At 35.8% G+C, this 16,702-nt stretch overlaps 1 protein-coding gene across 10 annotated transcripts in view; it reads left to right on the forward strand.

Annotated features, from left to right (window-relative positions):
- Positions 1 to 16,702, forward strand: part of LOC118267214 (uncharacterized) — a 383,867-nt gene that overhangs the window by 226,742 nt on the left and 140,423 nt on the right. For all 10 annotated transcript variants that reach the window (XM_050703322.1, XM_050703321.1, XM_035581062.2 and 7 more), the window contains one exon: positions 10,177 to 10,313. In XM_050703322.1, coding sequence (XP_050559279.1) covers positions 10,177 to 10,313 — 137 coding nt within the window. The remainder of the gene's footprint in view (positions 1 to 10,176; positions 10,314 to 16,702) is intronic.

Genomic DNA, 16,702 nt, shown 5'->3' on the forward strand with positions numbered 1-16,702 from the left:
CCGGGAAGGTATGCTTTTGTAAATTAATCCAATTTGCTGAGATTGAGTTACGTAGGTATCTACTGTTAGACAAATAGTGCTGTGAGTGATGTCGATGATATTAGTTTAGTCTTAATTTATCGACTTTTACAACTAAAAATCACAGTTTACTCACGTATGTAATAAAGAAAAGTTCTATTAGTTTCGTGAGTAAACCGTGACTTTTAGTTAATTTAACATGTCTCACAAAAAATGCCTTAATTATAAAATGAAATAAATATTATGGAATGTATCTATTTGGTTTTGTAGCTAATTTTATGCCACAAACAAATTACAAATTGGAATACCTTTACCCTGTGTCTAGTTTTGGTTGTTGCTTGCGAAGAATGGTAAAAGTAAGCTTAGGTATTTAGCTTCAATCCTGACATAACACGTAGCCATCTCTTAAACTGTAGCATATAACCCGAAAAACATCCATCTACAGCCCAAACTATCAACAACACCACCCACCATACTATCGACACATCTCAAAAACATCGATACTTCTATCAACCATGTCATAACAACCCTAGCCCAACTAATTTGCCGGTGAAATTCCACGATAATTACACATCGGTCCATTCGATCAAGGGTCCAAGCGACCTGACCCGCTACACATCAAGCTACACATAACCAGTATAAACTGACCTTTGAATGTGTAGAAAGCTCATATAAAGCGAGACCATGATAAACTGGTTTTGTATAACTCTGTATGTAGCCAACAAATTACTTGAAGTTTACATCTACGGAACTGCTCTGCCGCATCCAATTTGATTTTAACCCTTTTGCTTGTAGAAGTGTTGAGTAGTTGAAGGGTTAATTGTCTGCCTGTAGTAACCCGGTTGGTTATGATTTTAGTTTTTGTCTCTAAAACCCGGTAACCCGCTAGATAGTCCACAGCTCCGGATCCAAATAAGCCTTAAGTTATGAAGTAAAAACGCAATGCTTATTAACCGACTTAAAAAAGGAGTTTCTCAGTTTTACCTGTATGTATGTTTGGGCGCGATTATCTCGCGTTTGGCTAGTTTTCAGCATAGTATTTTTCAGACTGTTTATGAAAATGATTTAGGGATATTACTTTGATTAAAAAATGGAGGTGGTATAGAAAACTGAAGGTGGTTCCCTTTTCTTAAAATAAAGCTATTTAAGTCATTGACCTCGAACATTTTACAAACTACAAGTCTTTACGACTTACTGTAATGTAAACTAACATCTATTTATTACTCTAAACCCGTAAACTGTAACAAAACGTTCCATTTCCCACAAACTACTTACTGCACAACTTCTCCCATAATCAATTCACGACCCGGGCACAGAACTCCCGTACCTCGAGTTATAACGCACAATTGCACGCCTCATTTGGTTTTGAAATGCATTGCATTGTGCGGCTGGTTGTTGCCTGCGGAATCGAACCTGCACTGGGCAGCCTTTGAATTTACAACGTTGATTAGGAGTTTAATTTTGTGTTTGGTGTGTGGCCTTTGGTTTTAAGTTAGAGTGGACACCGATGGCCTCTACTACTACTACTACTATAAAAACATCGTAATTGTTTTAAATTGAATTCAAATTACAATACTTGTATTATAAAGTAAGAATGTTTATCTTTAGATGGAAATGCACTTTGCACTGAGAAGTTAATGTTTTAATTCCATTGCAAGGGATTTGTCATTTGTAGATATAGAAATGAAAAGAACATTTAAAAAAATTGCTTATTTTGAATAGTGCAATAAATGTCTCAAACAAATTGTTTTCAAACAGAAATATATAGGCTCAGATTTTTATTCACATGATTTTTGCGTCAGTGACTCGAATGATACTTTAGCCCAGTCCCGCCATCTATTGGCGACAAAAGAACTAATCCATATAACTATAAAACACTGGACAGTAGTCCAGTAAAATCCAATTATAGGCCATTTGGACGACCTAACACAATTTCTTAAATCCAAAATCCCCTTCCTTATAATATTGGATTAAATAAAGGAGATTACATACTAAGTGCATACGTCGATTCCGAGGCATGATGCCAAATTATTTATTGAATTATTTATAAGTGTAATCTTAGCTTTATGTTCATATAACATAGGGTGATGAGTCATTTTTAGGGTCGTAAGGATTAGTCAGATAATTGGGAGGCCCCCAACTTATTGATTTTGGCAGCTGCCCCTTTTTATTGTACTTCCCTATTTTTAGGGAGTATGGTGATCTGATGCGTGGTTTAAAGTATGGATTTTTGAATGAATGATTTTAGTGAATGCTGAATTTAATAGGAAGCTTAATTTCTATGGTGATCTGGGATTAAAGTTGTAAGCCTGCCTCAAGGTCGTTGAATCATTTAAAAAAATAATTGGTTGTTTATTGATGTGAAAAATACATAGTATTTACGTTGCGTGAAGACCGTACAATGACTGCTTTCTATTTATAATATTCTCCGGTCACTTTGCTGGGGGCACTCGCCAATATGCACCCAATTCACACCCTCCTACAATGAAACATTTAATAAACTTCTATTGTAAAAAATATGACACACTCCGAGGGTCAAAATTATAGAACAAAACTTAATTACCAACTATTGTAGGGCATCGTAAATCATACTCTCTCACGAACTAGCCGTTGATGACGTCATACGCAAACAAAGCCCCTCTATTGGTCCAAACGCAGTCACGTGGCCGGCGCGTGGCAACTCTTTCGAGAAATTAGTCCGGGAGCCAGCGCGCCCGTTTCATGTCATTACAAGCGATTTGGAAAAAGAAAAATTTGCATATTTTTTTCATTTTCGCTGCACGCTGATTGGGTAATCAAAGAGTTTTATGGTAATCGTTCCTTGTTAGATTAAACGGGTCATTCTATTGTTTGAAAAATGGCAGTTTAATTGTGTCCGGGAGCGCTAAACGACGAACAATTTTACCTCCGACAATGGCACTTTTTATTTTAGTCGCGCCTTTTTTGTATCGAGAATGCAATTTAGTATAGCCAATTAGTCGGCTTAACTGTTTGAACAACACTGCTTAGCTAGCGAAAAAGAAAAACGATAGAAAAAGCGTTGTTACTACGATTAACAATGATCCAGTCATGGGCAGTGTCCGCCATTTTCCAAGAGCAACTTTTACACACAAACAACTAGTTCACAGCTTCCAGACGAGTGCAAATTCTAAGCCCCCATTTGCCAAAACAGTAGCAACTGATTTGCAATATCAAACAAATATTGGTGTACACTATTTATTTGTGTGCTCTCCCCTGGTAAGCCCCTTCCAAGGGGTTTGCTTAATACCTAACGCCTAAGCAAACTCTGATAGTACAGGGATGCTGTCAATAAGGGATGTTTGGTGACGAATTAAAGGGATGCAAGGGTCTTGGAAAAACGAGAATGTTTTTTCTGAGTGACAAGTTAGGGGAAATGTTTTTGGAGATCCGAATCGAAGCTGAAGTGTTTGTTTGAGAAAAGTTGACGTGTCGAAAAAAGTGTTGCTAATTTTTTTGGATTGATCTTTTTATGCTTGGATGTTGCAGTTTTAAAAGTCAGTCCATGGGTGTAATTTCTTAAATGAAATTACAATTTTTATGTGTTCTTATACTGCTATTAATTGTTTAACAGTTTTCGTCACTTCTATTTAACTAATAGATCAAAAGTAACCGTTTCGTTTACTACTGACCCGGCTTGGAATTAGGATTATCTTTAAATACTTATAATAAAGAAGGCACTTTAGAAAATATTTCGCAATAAATTAATATCAAGACATAAATCTAACCGAATTTAACACTTACATTTCACAATATCAACACAGACAAATATCAGCTATATGCATAAAGAAAATAGAACTCATAATTCAACAAGACGATATCATAACATTTCATAAATTACTGTATTTCAGTTTATGAAAGTGGAGTGTTTAATAATTTCATAAAAAGTTCTCATCCATCATTGTCGCTTATCCCTGTTTCTTCAAGATATTTTTATTAACCGTATTTTGAATTCCAACCTATTTCAGTAAGATATTACTTTATAGGAACAATATATTATTAAGTTATTCAGTTCCGAATAGGTCGGATAAGTAATCAAAGTGTACCCTTAATACGGCCACTTAATTTATCAACTAGATGGGCTCTTACACTACCTGCAGAAATAGTTGATTAGTGATTAATACATACATAACGCCTGTCTCCCATGGGAGTGGGCAAAGACGGTAAAAATAAGGCACCTCACAAATAGCACGCAGGGTCATTAATCAACAATCACCAGTATTTTCATGCATGCTCGTCGGTTAAGGGTAGTTTTAATTTGGCTCTTTTTTAATACATCGCCAATTTTAGTCGATATATGTCCGTCTAGAGCGCCGTCGACCAACGATCCTATTCATATCCATATTCTATTATTCCGTCTACACATTATTTGCGATTCGATATATATTATGTACAGCCTTTATGTATTTATAATATTTTATAATCAAGTTCTTCAAAACCTTGATCTTCTATAAAAGGGTCAATGACCACAATAATGTTGTAGATAAACGCAATTACTGCCCACTGCAGTAATTGTAATCTAATTCGTAGCTTAATGCCGTTGTTGTACATAAAAGGTAAGGTTAACAATAGGTAGTATTATGGGAATCCATTGATGGTAACTCCTCAATGAAACCTCGTATAGGTAATCGGTTTAGCGTTGTCAATTAGCCAACCATTTTAATCTTTATTTAACTATTACATTTTGATCCTAAAGAAACTGGAGTTCCTAAAAAAGTTGATCGTGTATTTATGTTTCTAACCGCCATACTCAGAGTTATTTAATGGTCACTTAACTCAATCCTTAGCAATTGTTTTGGAATACTTTGAGTAATCATTAAATGTCTCGAGTGCGGCTTTAAGCTTCAGAATTCATTTTACTTAGCAATAGTCTGCACTGCACATTATACATTGCAGTTACATGGAACCCTGATTGATCGACGCCACAGAAATGAGCTTTAAATTACTGGTTTCCGTTCAAATTGAGACGCATCATGTGCATTGCAATTTCACTTGCAGAATGCAGACTATAAAGCGAGTTGGAATTTATAAAATAAGGAATGTTTAGATTTGTATAGCGTTTTACAATGAGGACATTGAAAAGAATTTGTATACGTACTTTCTTCAAATAATTTGGGCTCCTCTTCTTAGAATCACAAATGCCTTGTTTCTATTAGGGTAGGAGCCTCAATGACGTCACAGCTAAAGTGATTAGTTCATAACGTAATAATAAATGGAAAATGTATATTGGAATTTAGCTCGCTAGGACGAAGTAATCTAATTTTCTCGTTACCTGGTCTAGTATTGGAAATAGATAGTTCTGAATGTCAGGCCTTGACGATAATCCAATAACTTCCTCTCGGTTTTAATCCGTGGAAAGTAGGTTACAGACTTTTCTAAAAAGATTTTATCGAAACACCAAACATGATTAAAGTTATTCGCTTTGAATCCTAAACAACAACTTTTCCCCTCAAATTAATCATAAGAAAACTTACTGTACGGAAATGAATTAAACATTTTATTTGCTAACCACTTACTAAAGTGTTACAGTGTACAAACATTCACCAAAGTTGGCCCGAAGGCGTGACACCCCTTCCACAAACGTCACGGAGCTGTCAAACTGACAGCTGTCAAGTTGACAGTTGACAAGTGTGAGTTGTGGTGTGTTTCGACAGTTATTGGGCGATAGGGGTGTTGTAGTACAAAATAGTTTTGCTTTTTTCAGTATTGTGGTTGAAGTAAATAAATAATGTAGCTTTTGTATCGCATATCGAACTCATACACATATAACTATATTGAAAACAACTCTCGAGGATGAAAGTTTTCATTTTTAAATTATACTTGGCTTTTCCTCGTATCCTATTTCGTAATAAAAACCGTAGATAAGTAAAGAGTTTCCAAATAAAAACACTTTGAGATCAAACATCTTTTATTCATTCTAAGGAAGTGAATCCAGCATTATTCAGTAGAAATGTTGTCGCTGTTCCGAAAATCGCCTCGCCAACATTACTAAAACGTCTCCTATAAAAATATAGGTATGTCGAAACCCCACTAGCCAATGAGCCGAGCGTCAACGGAAACATACGAAAATAGCCGAAACCGTTTCCTTTTCCACACCTCTTTTATTTTTGTTTTTCAAAAGACTTGTATGTACTTTGCACGGTCGGGTTGCTCTACTAATTTGTGGTTTTCTTTGCTAATAGACGACCATTTTTAATCTGTTTTGGCGTTTATTTTTGGTCTGTCTCTTTTGAGAGAGATGGCATGTTAAATAGTACCACGTGTAGCGTTTAGTTTCGGCTCGAGTTTGTTTTGTTTAAATTAACTGAGTTTAGTTTTAAGTTTTTTTGTCTTTTTGTTATCCATTTGTTTGAGATTCTCTTCTAAAAACTGAAGAATTTATCACCATCAAAAACAAAACTTTGGTAAAGGACAAAGAAAGATCTTTTATGCACTGTTAAATGTCATTATCATTCAATATTGAAGTAAATCTCAGAAAAATACTATTTTGGAACTTACTCACCATGACAGAAAAGTCATTTTTCCTTCACCGACCGTCTAACAGCTGTCATTTGAAATGTATTTATACATCTCACGACCAAAATGGTCATGTAGCTAAATATAGATGAGGAATTATCCTCAGATCTCCCTCCTGCGTCTATTTCAGTTACGAATTAGTATTGGGTTAGAATTAGGTGTACAAACCACTAAATGTAAACGTTACGATGTGTTGTATTGTTTAGAATTAAAGTTTCATTGTAAGAGGATGCATTATTCAAATGCATTCTTTACGCACGATGGAAAGTATGGAAACCGATTATGTAGATTTTTGGACAGATTTGCATCTGAGTTAATTATTGATGATGTTGTATGTTATATTATTGAAAGGCATGAACTATTGCTATTTTAATAACGAACGAAACAATGTGATTATGTAGACTACTGTTTTAACTATAGATAAGTATTGATCCAAACCTTAGCGGAAAATCGAGTAAATACCCAAGTTATACCATAAAAAGTATTTAGGTCTAATTTTTTTACCCAGTCATAGACACAAATTATCACTACAATATATTAGTACAATATCAAAACTTCACTTCACCCTTCCTTCCTCATTACCTCAACTCCAAACCAGACCAGATCAGATACCCACCTCTCCCTACTCCTATCTTGATACTTCCCAAGCTTTGGATAGCCATTCTTATCTCTTCGTGCAGATTTTTGCGACCGTTTACAAACTTGGCGTGGTCTGCTGAACCCAAATGAACTGAAGCCGCCAAGATACGGCCAAGACTAATTTTCAATTAAAACTTCATCAAAGTTTCGTCCAAAATGCTGGTGGTACAAGGTGGGAGAACAATTGTAGATGTGTTTGGTAAAGGACCAAAGTTTGAGGTTTATTTTTGGAGATAATGTTGTGTTGTTGTAAATAGAATTTATGATTTTTTGAGTAATGTTTATGGTTGTTGATGACGATGAAATAAAACTTTTCTGTGTGGGGATGACTTAAATTCGTTGTTAAGCTGTTATTTTATAGACTTGAAACGGTATATAAGTAATTAAACTAAGTTACAAATTTTCAAAATCATAAAAAACCGACGTGACACAACGCTTACGCTGTGTTTCATTGTGTGAGTGAGGTTACTGGAGCCTTAATTACTCCCCTTCCCAATCTTACCAGTCCCCGGTTCCCTAACAACCCTTAAATTCGTAACCCCAAAAGACTAACCTGACAACGCTTTAGTAACGACTCTGGTGTTTCGGGTGTCCATGGGCGACGGCGATTACTTACCATCAGATGATCCGTTTGCTCGTTTACCAGCTACACCTTCGATTTCCCACACCGAAACAGAGTTCAAAATGTGCATGCTTAAGTTCTTAACTTAAACCACATTCATGATAAGATCTCCGCCAAACTAACTACAGGTAACTTTGAACCGCGGTTAGTGGCGAACGGTTAGGTATACTTCATGCCATTAATCGTAAGACTTTGTTTAATACTTGATTACAGTTTAAATTAACTTTCCCTTCATAGTCTTATACTTAATATTAATCGTTTGGTTAGAAGTAGAAAATATCTTGGGGGTTTAGTAGTTATTTTATTGTAGTGAGCGTGTTTGTGGATAATAGATAGGTCCGAGTAAATAGGTTGCTTATGGGCAGATGTGTTCCATCGTAGGCTGCATCATATCTTACCACCAGGCGAGATGGTTGCTAAACGTTAACCCATCAAATTAAAAAAAAAATGTTATGGATTGATGATTCTTTATAGGTGTATTTTGGTTTTCTTGCAATTTAGCTGGCTTGATCAATGGGAATTTTAGGCCTTTGCCCAGCAATGGACGTTTTACAACTGACGATGAAGACGATGATTCTTTATGAGCATTATTAATGTTCTAATCTTTTTATATTTTAGTAAGTTATTATTTTAGAGTCATTTTAATGGTTATTTAACCTAGTCCTTAGCTATTGTTTTCGATACAAAGTCGTTTCTAAGGAATAGTTTAAGTAATATTGAATGTCTCTGAGTGTCACAAATTATTGAATTTGGATGATTTTATATCGGCTTGCTCTAATAATATTCCCACAGGAGTTCAAATCTTACCCTCAAAGCACTATCACTATCATTTTAAACGTACATAAACGAATCAACTCCTTTAAATTCAATTACCTCAGCATCACCTCTTACAATATCACAAAAATGGGCACCCTCAACACTAAAATTTTCAATAGCAGCTCTTTATCTGGTGTCACGTGTGCGAGACGGATCCGATACGTCATGTCGAACCATGTGACGTCATTGGTAGCATGGACAGTTCCAAATTGGATTTTTATCCGATCGTCCGACCGTTCTTTCCGTGAGGCCGAGAATAAATTGTTTTTGTTCCAAAGATGTCTTTGTTTCAAGTTTTCTTTCTTCTTTGATAAAAGTGGCTTCGTCGAGTTGTGAAGGAAAGTGATGGTGCTTGTTTGAAGAGTTGGTGAAGTTACAAGTTTTAAAGGCGGTGTTGATTTTAATTTTTGTTGGACATAAAGTATTTTAAGTACTGTTTAAGTGGGTACACTAATAGATTCTATACTAATTATACGATGAAGTAAAGAAAATATTCTTCTCTTTGAAATCGAATCAGACATAAAATTCCCAGCTGTTTTATCAACTCCAAAATAAAGAGAAACTTTAGACACTAGGATTTACTCCTGCGTCGTGGTTGCGTTTACAACATACAATTTCATACACACATGATACCCAGACACGGAATAACAATCTGTAGATCACACAAAGAGTTTCTCCGTGCAAGGAATCAAACCCGCCGCTCGTTGCACGGCAGTCAGTAACCCAGCAGTCAGTTGCCCAGCCACCGCACCAACCGTGCAGTCTATCTATCCTATAACTCTCATCGCACAAGAGTAAACCAAGTTTATTTATGTACTAAATCCAAGCTGAAATCTTTTAAAATATCACCTTTTACCTATAAATCATACACAGGCAGCAGCATATCAACTTATACTAAAATTAAAAAAACCTTCAAAAGATTTTCAGCTGCATTTTAAAGCAATAAGGTTGAGAATGCATTGGATAGTTTAGAGTACCTAGATGTGCTGGTAAGCAAGATTGGTGCTAAAGTTTCACGGAATTTTATGAAGATTTTCTTCATAGGAAATTGAAATTGTTTTAAAGAGAGGATCTTGACAGGCGTTCGCTTTAGTTATAAATGAACGTGTTGCTAGTTCGATAGTAGTTTGACAGTTTAGTTTACTCAGTTATTAGTCCGTGGGAGTTTGGTATTCAAAACTCTTGTGAATATTTCCATCGTTTCATTGAGTCCTTTTAATTTGGTAGGCTCATTTGGTATGTGGAGATCTTTTACCCAAGTACCAATTAAATCTCTTTATTATAAAGAGGTTCAATAATACTTTGACTACCAACAAATATCTGTTGAAGACAAATACTTCGCTAGCGTAATTTTTGCCTCCCTGGCGGTTAATGTGTTAAGGTTTTAGATTTCCTTCCTGAACTCAGAGTTATATGTAGGTACAGAACGCAAAAGCATTGGAAAAAACTGCACAACTGTACTTATTTCTGTACTTGATACATTCAGATACAGTTCTATCTAGCCTGGTTCTATTTCTTAAAACTAATGTCTTTATTCTTGTCCACAGCGTGAGGGTGCTGCCCGCAGCGATGCGGAGCGCGAGAGACGCGCGCGCGGCGATTGGGAGGCGCGGGCGCGCGTCGCAGAGGCTGACGCGGCAAGACTCGCTGCCAAGCTCCATGCCGCCCAGCGTGAAATTACCAGGTAAGCAGGAGTATAAGAACATATCACAGAGATTGATAATGTGAATTGTAAACAGATTTCTTTAAGTATTTGATAACTATCAATGAGTTTTAATGTTAATAATACTTGTCAGTTAAAAACTTCACCAACACGTTCAGGTGAGCCTTACATATGCTACGTTTCATAAATGCAAGCCAAAAATATGTAGTTCCTCGACAATAAATTCGCAAAAACTTGCAAAGTTAAATTAAAATTAAACATTCATTGGAACAATCAAAGCAACCATACGACAGTAACACATAAAAAAAACAAAGCCATAAAACAAACCAAATCCCGTCAACACCAAATTTGTATTCATATCCAAAAAACGACCATGATGTAACCCAAACTCGTCCGCCAAAAATTGCGCGAAAGGAAAGGAGAAATTGCAAACGAAATCACATTTGCAAGTGTGAAAACAAACCAACAATAATTCGCTGAACGGTAAACAACCACTAACGAGATTGCGGACACAACAGCTGATAATTAAACTGGAATACCAATTAAAATATTGCCTTTTGCAAACAATCTGTCGAAAATACACGAATATATCCGAATGTATCCGAATTAGGTTCGTTAATAGTGACGAGACGTAATAACTGGCAACTTTTGTGATTTTTGTCAGGGACGCACTCGGCTTTTTAAGTTTTAATTAGTTAGTACAAAATTTTAGCTTGTTGAGCAGTAATATGAAATGTAATGTTGGTTGTTTCGGTTTTGTTTTGGGACCTCATCAGACTCATTTTAAAATATTCTGTGAATTTTTTGTAAATGTATGTCATTAATGTTTTAGTAATACTCTATGGGTTGCATACTAGCTAGCTAGTGCAGTCTAAATATATAAAGGAGTTACACTAGTCGATGTCTGCCTCGTGTGACTGTCTCGTTGGCCGAGTGGTTGCAAGTGCGAGGGCAAGGGGTCTCTCGGGTTCGATTCCCGGGTCGGGTGAAGTATTACTGAGCTTTTTTCGATTTTTCGAAAATTTCTCAGTGGTCGCACGGAGTCTGAAAATGTGCCCGATATATGGCAATAAGCTCACCACCTTCAGCGCCGGACTTCAGTGTTCCGGTGTTTTCATGGTGGTATCTACTGTAGATCCTGGCTTACAGGAGTTGCAGCGGTATGGGAGGTTGTGGCGGGCTTGTCCCAATAAAAGCTCACCACCTATTATATTACATGAGACTTACAGCATAAATTGTGAAAAGTGGGTGTACACAGTGGCATTACGTACCATAATGTGCACCTCTGCCTACCCCTTCGGGGATTAAAGGCGTGACTATATGTAGTTACTAGATGTGTTGGTACTTCGTAAACTTTAGGTATCCTAATTCCGTCCCTGATAACCATCATGTAAATTGATAAAGCCATTCCAATTTAGCGTTTACGAGTCGATGGTATATCGATAACCGATGTTATGGCACTGTTCGATTTAATGAGCCGTTTAAATCGAGAACTACAATCGATTTTATTGCCAAATTATGTCGTATCGATGGTACTTAGTCGTTATCTGTAATGTAGACATTTTGGGTAACGTTACCAATTGCTTAATTGAATGTTGTTATGAGAGATACTTGTAATGATAATATCAGCCATGAAAATAGCCTTTTGAGTTGACTTTTCCGTTCTGTATAGTCTAAAAGGAAAACATCTAAGGAAATTTCACAAAATTTTTGCTTCCGTCCAAGATTACAAAGGTAACAAAACAAAGCTATCTACTTTCTCAACAAAAAGAAAATCCTCTCCGTAAATAAACGCCGAATCATGCAATTCGAGCAAAATTTTAACAGACACGACCCTGATAAAACTCGAACAATCCGGGGATCTAAAGGAAAAAATACAAAATTCTCATTTCGATAATTTAATATCAAAAATTAGAATCGGTATTCCGCCGAGCGATGCCTATCGAGTTCACTTCGGTAATTAACGAAGTTGAGTTCCAATTTCGAATTTACGGTACGGCACGGTAATCGGCCAGTGTCATTGGATGGCGATAAGCGCTCGTCCGATTGGCCGATCGACCGTAACTTTTCGGGAATACGAACTTTGGGATTTACGGTCCAAAGTCCGTTATAGATTTGACCCAATTTGTCCGGGACTCGAATTGAAATTGGATTTTTTGGACCGTACCGTCCATCTATTTATTGGTTATGAGGTTCTTTGTTGACTAAAAGGTGCTTTGCACGGCGCTTATTTTGCGTCTTTCGTAGTTTGGGATGAAAAGGGATAGTGTCTGTGTCAATTGTTTTATATTGTTCGAGACTTTTCCCTTTTTCCTTATGTTCCTAACAGTCCTACTCAGCAATAAGCTTCATTTCAACGCGACAATAGCCAAACAATTTACGCTTATTTTAATATAATAAATGTGTAACAGACGGTCCAATATTCCGAAGCTTAACTCGACGTGTTGAAATCCTCGGGAATTTTCCAATTTTCCTCCGACGTTTCAATGATGGTAACGAGTGAACCGAATTCAAAATATATCCGATGTCAATCAAAAAACGTGTGAAAGAACATCTGCTTCAATATAAAGACTTCAGAGGGAAAACAAATTCGTTTGTAAATGTACAGTCGGGGAGGAAAGTGGTTCCTCGTTTTTGGAGTTTCGAAGAGTTTGTGGTAGGTACTGTGATTTGTTTTTAATCTGGAGAAAGTATTTTTTCGTGTTATATTTTTCTTTTTGATTTCGTCTGTGATTAGATTTATTTTTTATACTTAATTGTGAAAGAAAATGTTGCTTAATATTTCAAAATAAATTAAGATAAAGAACGTTCATTTTATGATATTAAATATTATGTTTTGCACAATTGAACATCCAGTGTTGTCAGTATTTTTTTACTACACAACATATAAACAACACACGATAATGCCATATTTTGGCATTAAGTTTGCCTTATGTATCAACTATGTATTTCATTGTCTTGTGTACATTAAAGATGAAAATTTTAAGGTTTTTCTTTTCATTATTCCAAGTGTTATTAGACACATATATTAAAGATATCTCACAAATAGCGCAAATATAATAAAGCTCAGTTTCCGAAAACAAACATTAACTCTGAGCCTTACAAAAATCCGTATCATAAGACTTGTGGCGACGACTGTACCTGAGGGCTATAAGAGGATTATTGCGGTCTAAAAAACACTGATACAGTCTGTACGTCTGTCTGTTAGTCGGAGGTGTATTACTCTAATGTTATTGTGAGGGAAATAATTGTGAGAGGGAGTAGAACTCCGATCAAGGTGTCCCTATCACTATCAAATTGTACTGTAGACTTGTTTGTTTACATGTGTATTTACAGTATGATCTTGTGGTTTGGTGGTAAAGAAATTTCATGATTATGGTTAATAAGATGGTAATCTAAACAAACGGAATGAAGTCTTATAACTTTTAAAAAAGGAGCTTACTGCTTCTTACTTGTAACTCCTCTGGTGTTGCTGGTGTCAATGGACAACGCTTATCATCAGACGATTTCTATTACTGAACCGATTGGCCTATAAGCCTAATTTTAACTGCGGCATCTAACAAAAAACTGACTAAAATTACCAAATCAGCTAAATCAGCTACCTACCTTATACAATTTGAGTTTGTTATTCGGAACACGTAGTGTGTGGTAGGCCCGACCTATTTGTATGAAAGTAGCGTTGTACCGTCGATTTATAAATCAGCCGGCACCGTGATAGTGCATGATCCACTATGGTAAATTCATCTAAATTGATACCAGGCAGATTGTTTAGTTTTGGTATCAGTTGTATGCACGTGCTTAAATTTTGTGTCTGGTGGTGGAATTAGAGAGTTATTAGTGTGGTTTTAAAGTTCATTATTTAGGTTTTATGGTGTATGTTTTCCTTTACAAAAGTATTTTGTGTGCCGCAGTTAATAAGTCGCATTAACTAATAAAATGTGTTACAGTAGTTTAGACGTAACAGCTTTCAAAATTTTACCAAAAAAACTAAGACTAAAATTGCCAAATCAGCTTACTCAGCTACCTACCTTATACAATTTGAGCTTGTTATTCGGAACACGTAGTGTGTGGTAGGCCCGACCCTTTCCCTATTTGTATGAAAGTAGCGTTGTACCGTCGATTTATAAAACAGCCCACACCGTGATAGTGCATGATAAACTATGATACATCATTCTAAACCCTTGTTTCTGAATTGAGAAGGTTATATGTTGCATCGTTTCCGTGTCCCTTAGGAGTAGATAGGTGTAGAATGTATAAGTTGTTTGGTATCAGTTTTTTGTATTAGATCTATGATATCTACGAGCTTTATTTTGTCATTGAAAGAAAATCTATACAATGTTTGCGTATGGAATCGAACGTAGTGTTTGATATCCATTACGTATTTGCGATTCCTTACCTTGGTTGGTTCTTTCGCACCGGCCAAGCAGAGCGTCGAACGCGCTCTCGTTTCCATCTCGTTAAACGTAAAGCAAACTCGTACTAAGGTTTCTGTTTTGTTTTTCACCGTTACGTCTCAGATCTTTTCAGTTAGGCAAAGTCTTGTTGTCTTATTGTTTGAATTTGGCCCCAATGTCTTCTTTTGACTTCACATTTATTTCAACTAAACAATATAGTTCTCTAAACAATATATTTCTTTTATTCTTTATGTGGGTAATTTTTTAACTGGTATTAGCCATTGTGCATGTGTTACTAAAGCTGATTCAATGTCTTTGCATCTCTCAACATCTTTTTACGATACCGATTACTATTCACAGCAAAGCTTCAATCGATTAAGATCAAAGGTATCGATTTGTAAACAGGACATATCGTAATCTATGATCGTAAATCGATTCATTGTTGTAAGGACATCTGGAAGTGAGCAGTAGTGAGTTCCCGTACACTTGTGACTTGGCATTGGATCATACATATTATTGAGGATGTTTATTCAAATAGTAAAACATACAAAACAGTACGATAGTTCTGACAGAAGATATGCCAATTCTAGGTTTCTAAACGAATTTTCAAATTCCACGATAAGTTACTAAACATAGAGAAAAACTACATCCAAAGATACCAACAGAAATGTCTCATATTTCACGGGCAGTACCGATTGATATCGATTACAAACCGAGTAGTCGGCACGTGCGCTTTACGCAAACATCGCACGTTATACCATCAATATTCATAATCGGTAATCTTATACCGATTCATCGATGTCGGTGCTTATGTTAAATGGACTTCGGTAGTTGTGGTTTAGTAGTTAGTTTTTTTTTGCGGAACTGTTTTTTTTTTTTATTTTGATGAAAATAGTGAAGTACTGTTAAGTTTCCTCACTAATATTTTTATTATAATGCCTTGTTTTATACAGCAGTCGTAAATGCGACTGCTGAACGCATCAGGTCAGTCCAAAGATACTAGAGAATTTATAAATTGTAAGTGTTCTTACCAACTCCTAGCTCCTAGATCCTAGGTTATTAAATCTCCTATAGTAACATAATATTATTATACCAAGAAATCCTATACGTTATACCCAGGTATCGATTCCAGCTCATATTTAAGTCACGTGCTTACTTCACTAACATCGCACGTCGCGTCATCAATATTCATAATCGGTAATCTTATATCGATTCATCGGTTCTCATATCGAGTAGAATTTGTAAGCATTTGCAAGTCTATACCGGAGGCTGTGTGGTAAATAACTTGTATCTAGGTTGAGTGTTTACATAGTGTTTTAAATTATAATAAAATATCTTAGTTTTTATAAAATCGTTCATTATTAAACTGAAAACAAGAAAGCTCACTTGTCGACATCAAAAAAAAAAAAAGAAAACACAATCGATTACCTAATTTAAACCGATCTCTCGCCACCTCCCTATTAGCAGCTTATCAATTATAATGTGTAACAACACTATTAGTTCTTAAAACAAGTATTAGTAATCTTTCAAACTATAATTGAATTCAGCCGTGAACTTCGGAACGTAAGGCACCTCGTGTCTATTTAGGAACACCCCTTGCATCGTAAAACTTATAAATAATAAACCCAACACCATCAATATGGGGGTTCGGGAAGAATTTTTGGTGATGACGATGGTGGTGTAAAAATATTTTTGGAAAGACTTTTGTCTACGATTATTTCTTTATTTTATGTTAAGTTTTCTTCTAGCTTATGTGTTGTTTACTATAAAATTTTATCAAAATCAATTCAGCAGTTTAGGTGTAATTGTAAGTACTAATAAATTCGTTATAAGTGAGAAGAACGTGTTTATTTTACTAGTTTCTTTAAAAACACAGATCCATAATAAATTTCTTTAATCTATCAATTCCAATACTAATTGCTATTGCAACTTATAACGCAATATTCGATAAGTATTTATTTTACACAACTTGGCCACATATTCAAAAACAACCAAAAGATCATGAAACTCATGAAA

Source organism: Spodoptera frugiperda, chromosome 23, assembly GCF_023101765.2.
Source record: "Spodoptera frugiperda isolate SF20-4 chromosome 23, AGI-APGP_CSIRO_Sfru_2.0, whole genome shotgun sequence".
NCBI lineage: Eukaryota > Metazoa > Arthropoda > Insecta > Lepidoptera > Noctuidae > Spodoptera > Spodoptera frugiperda.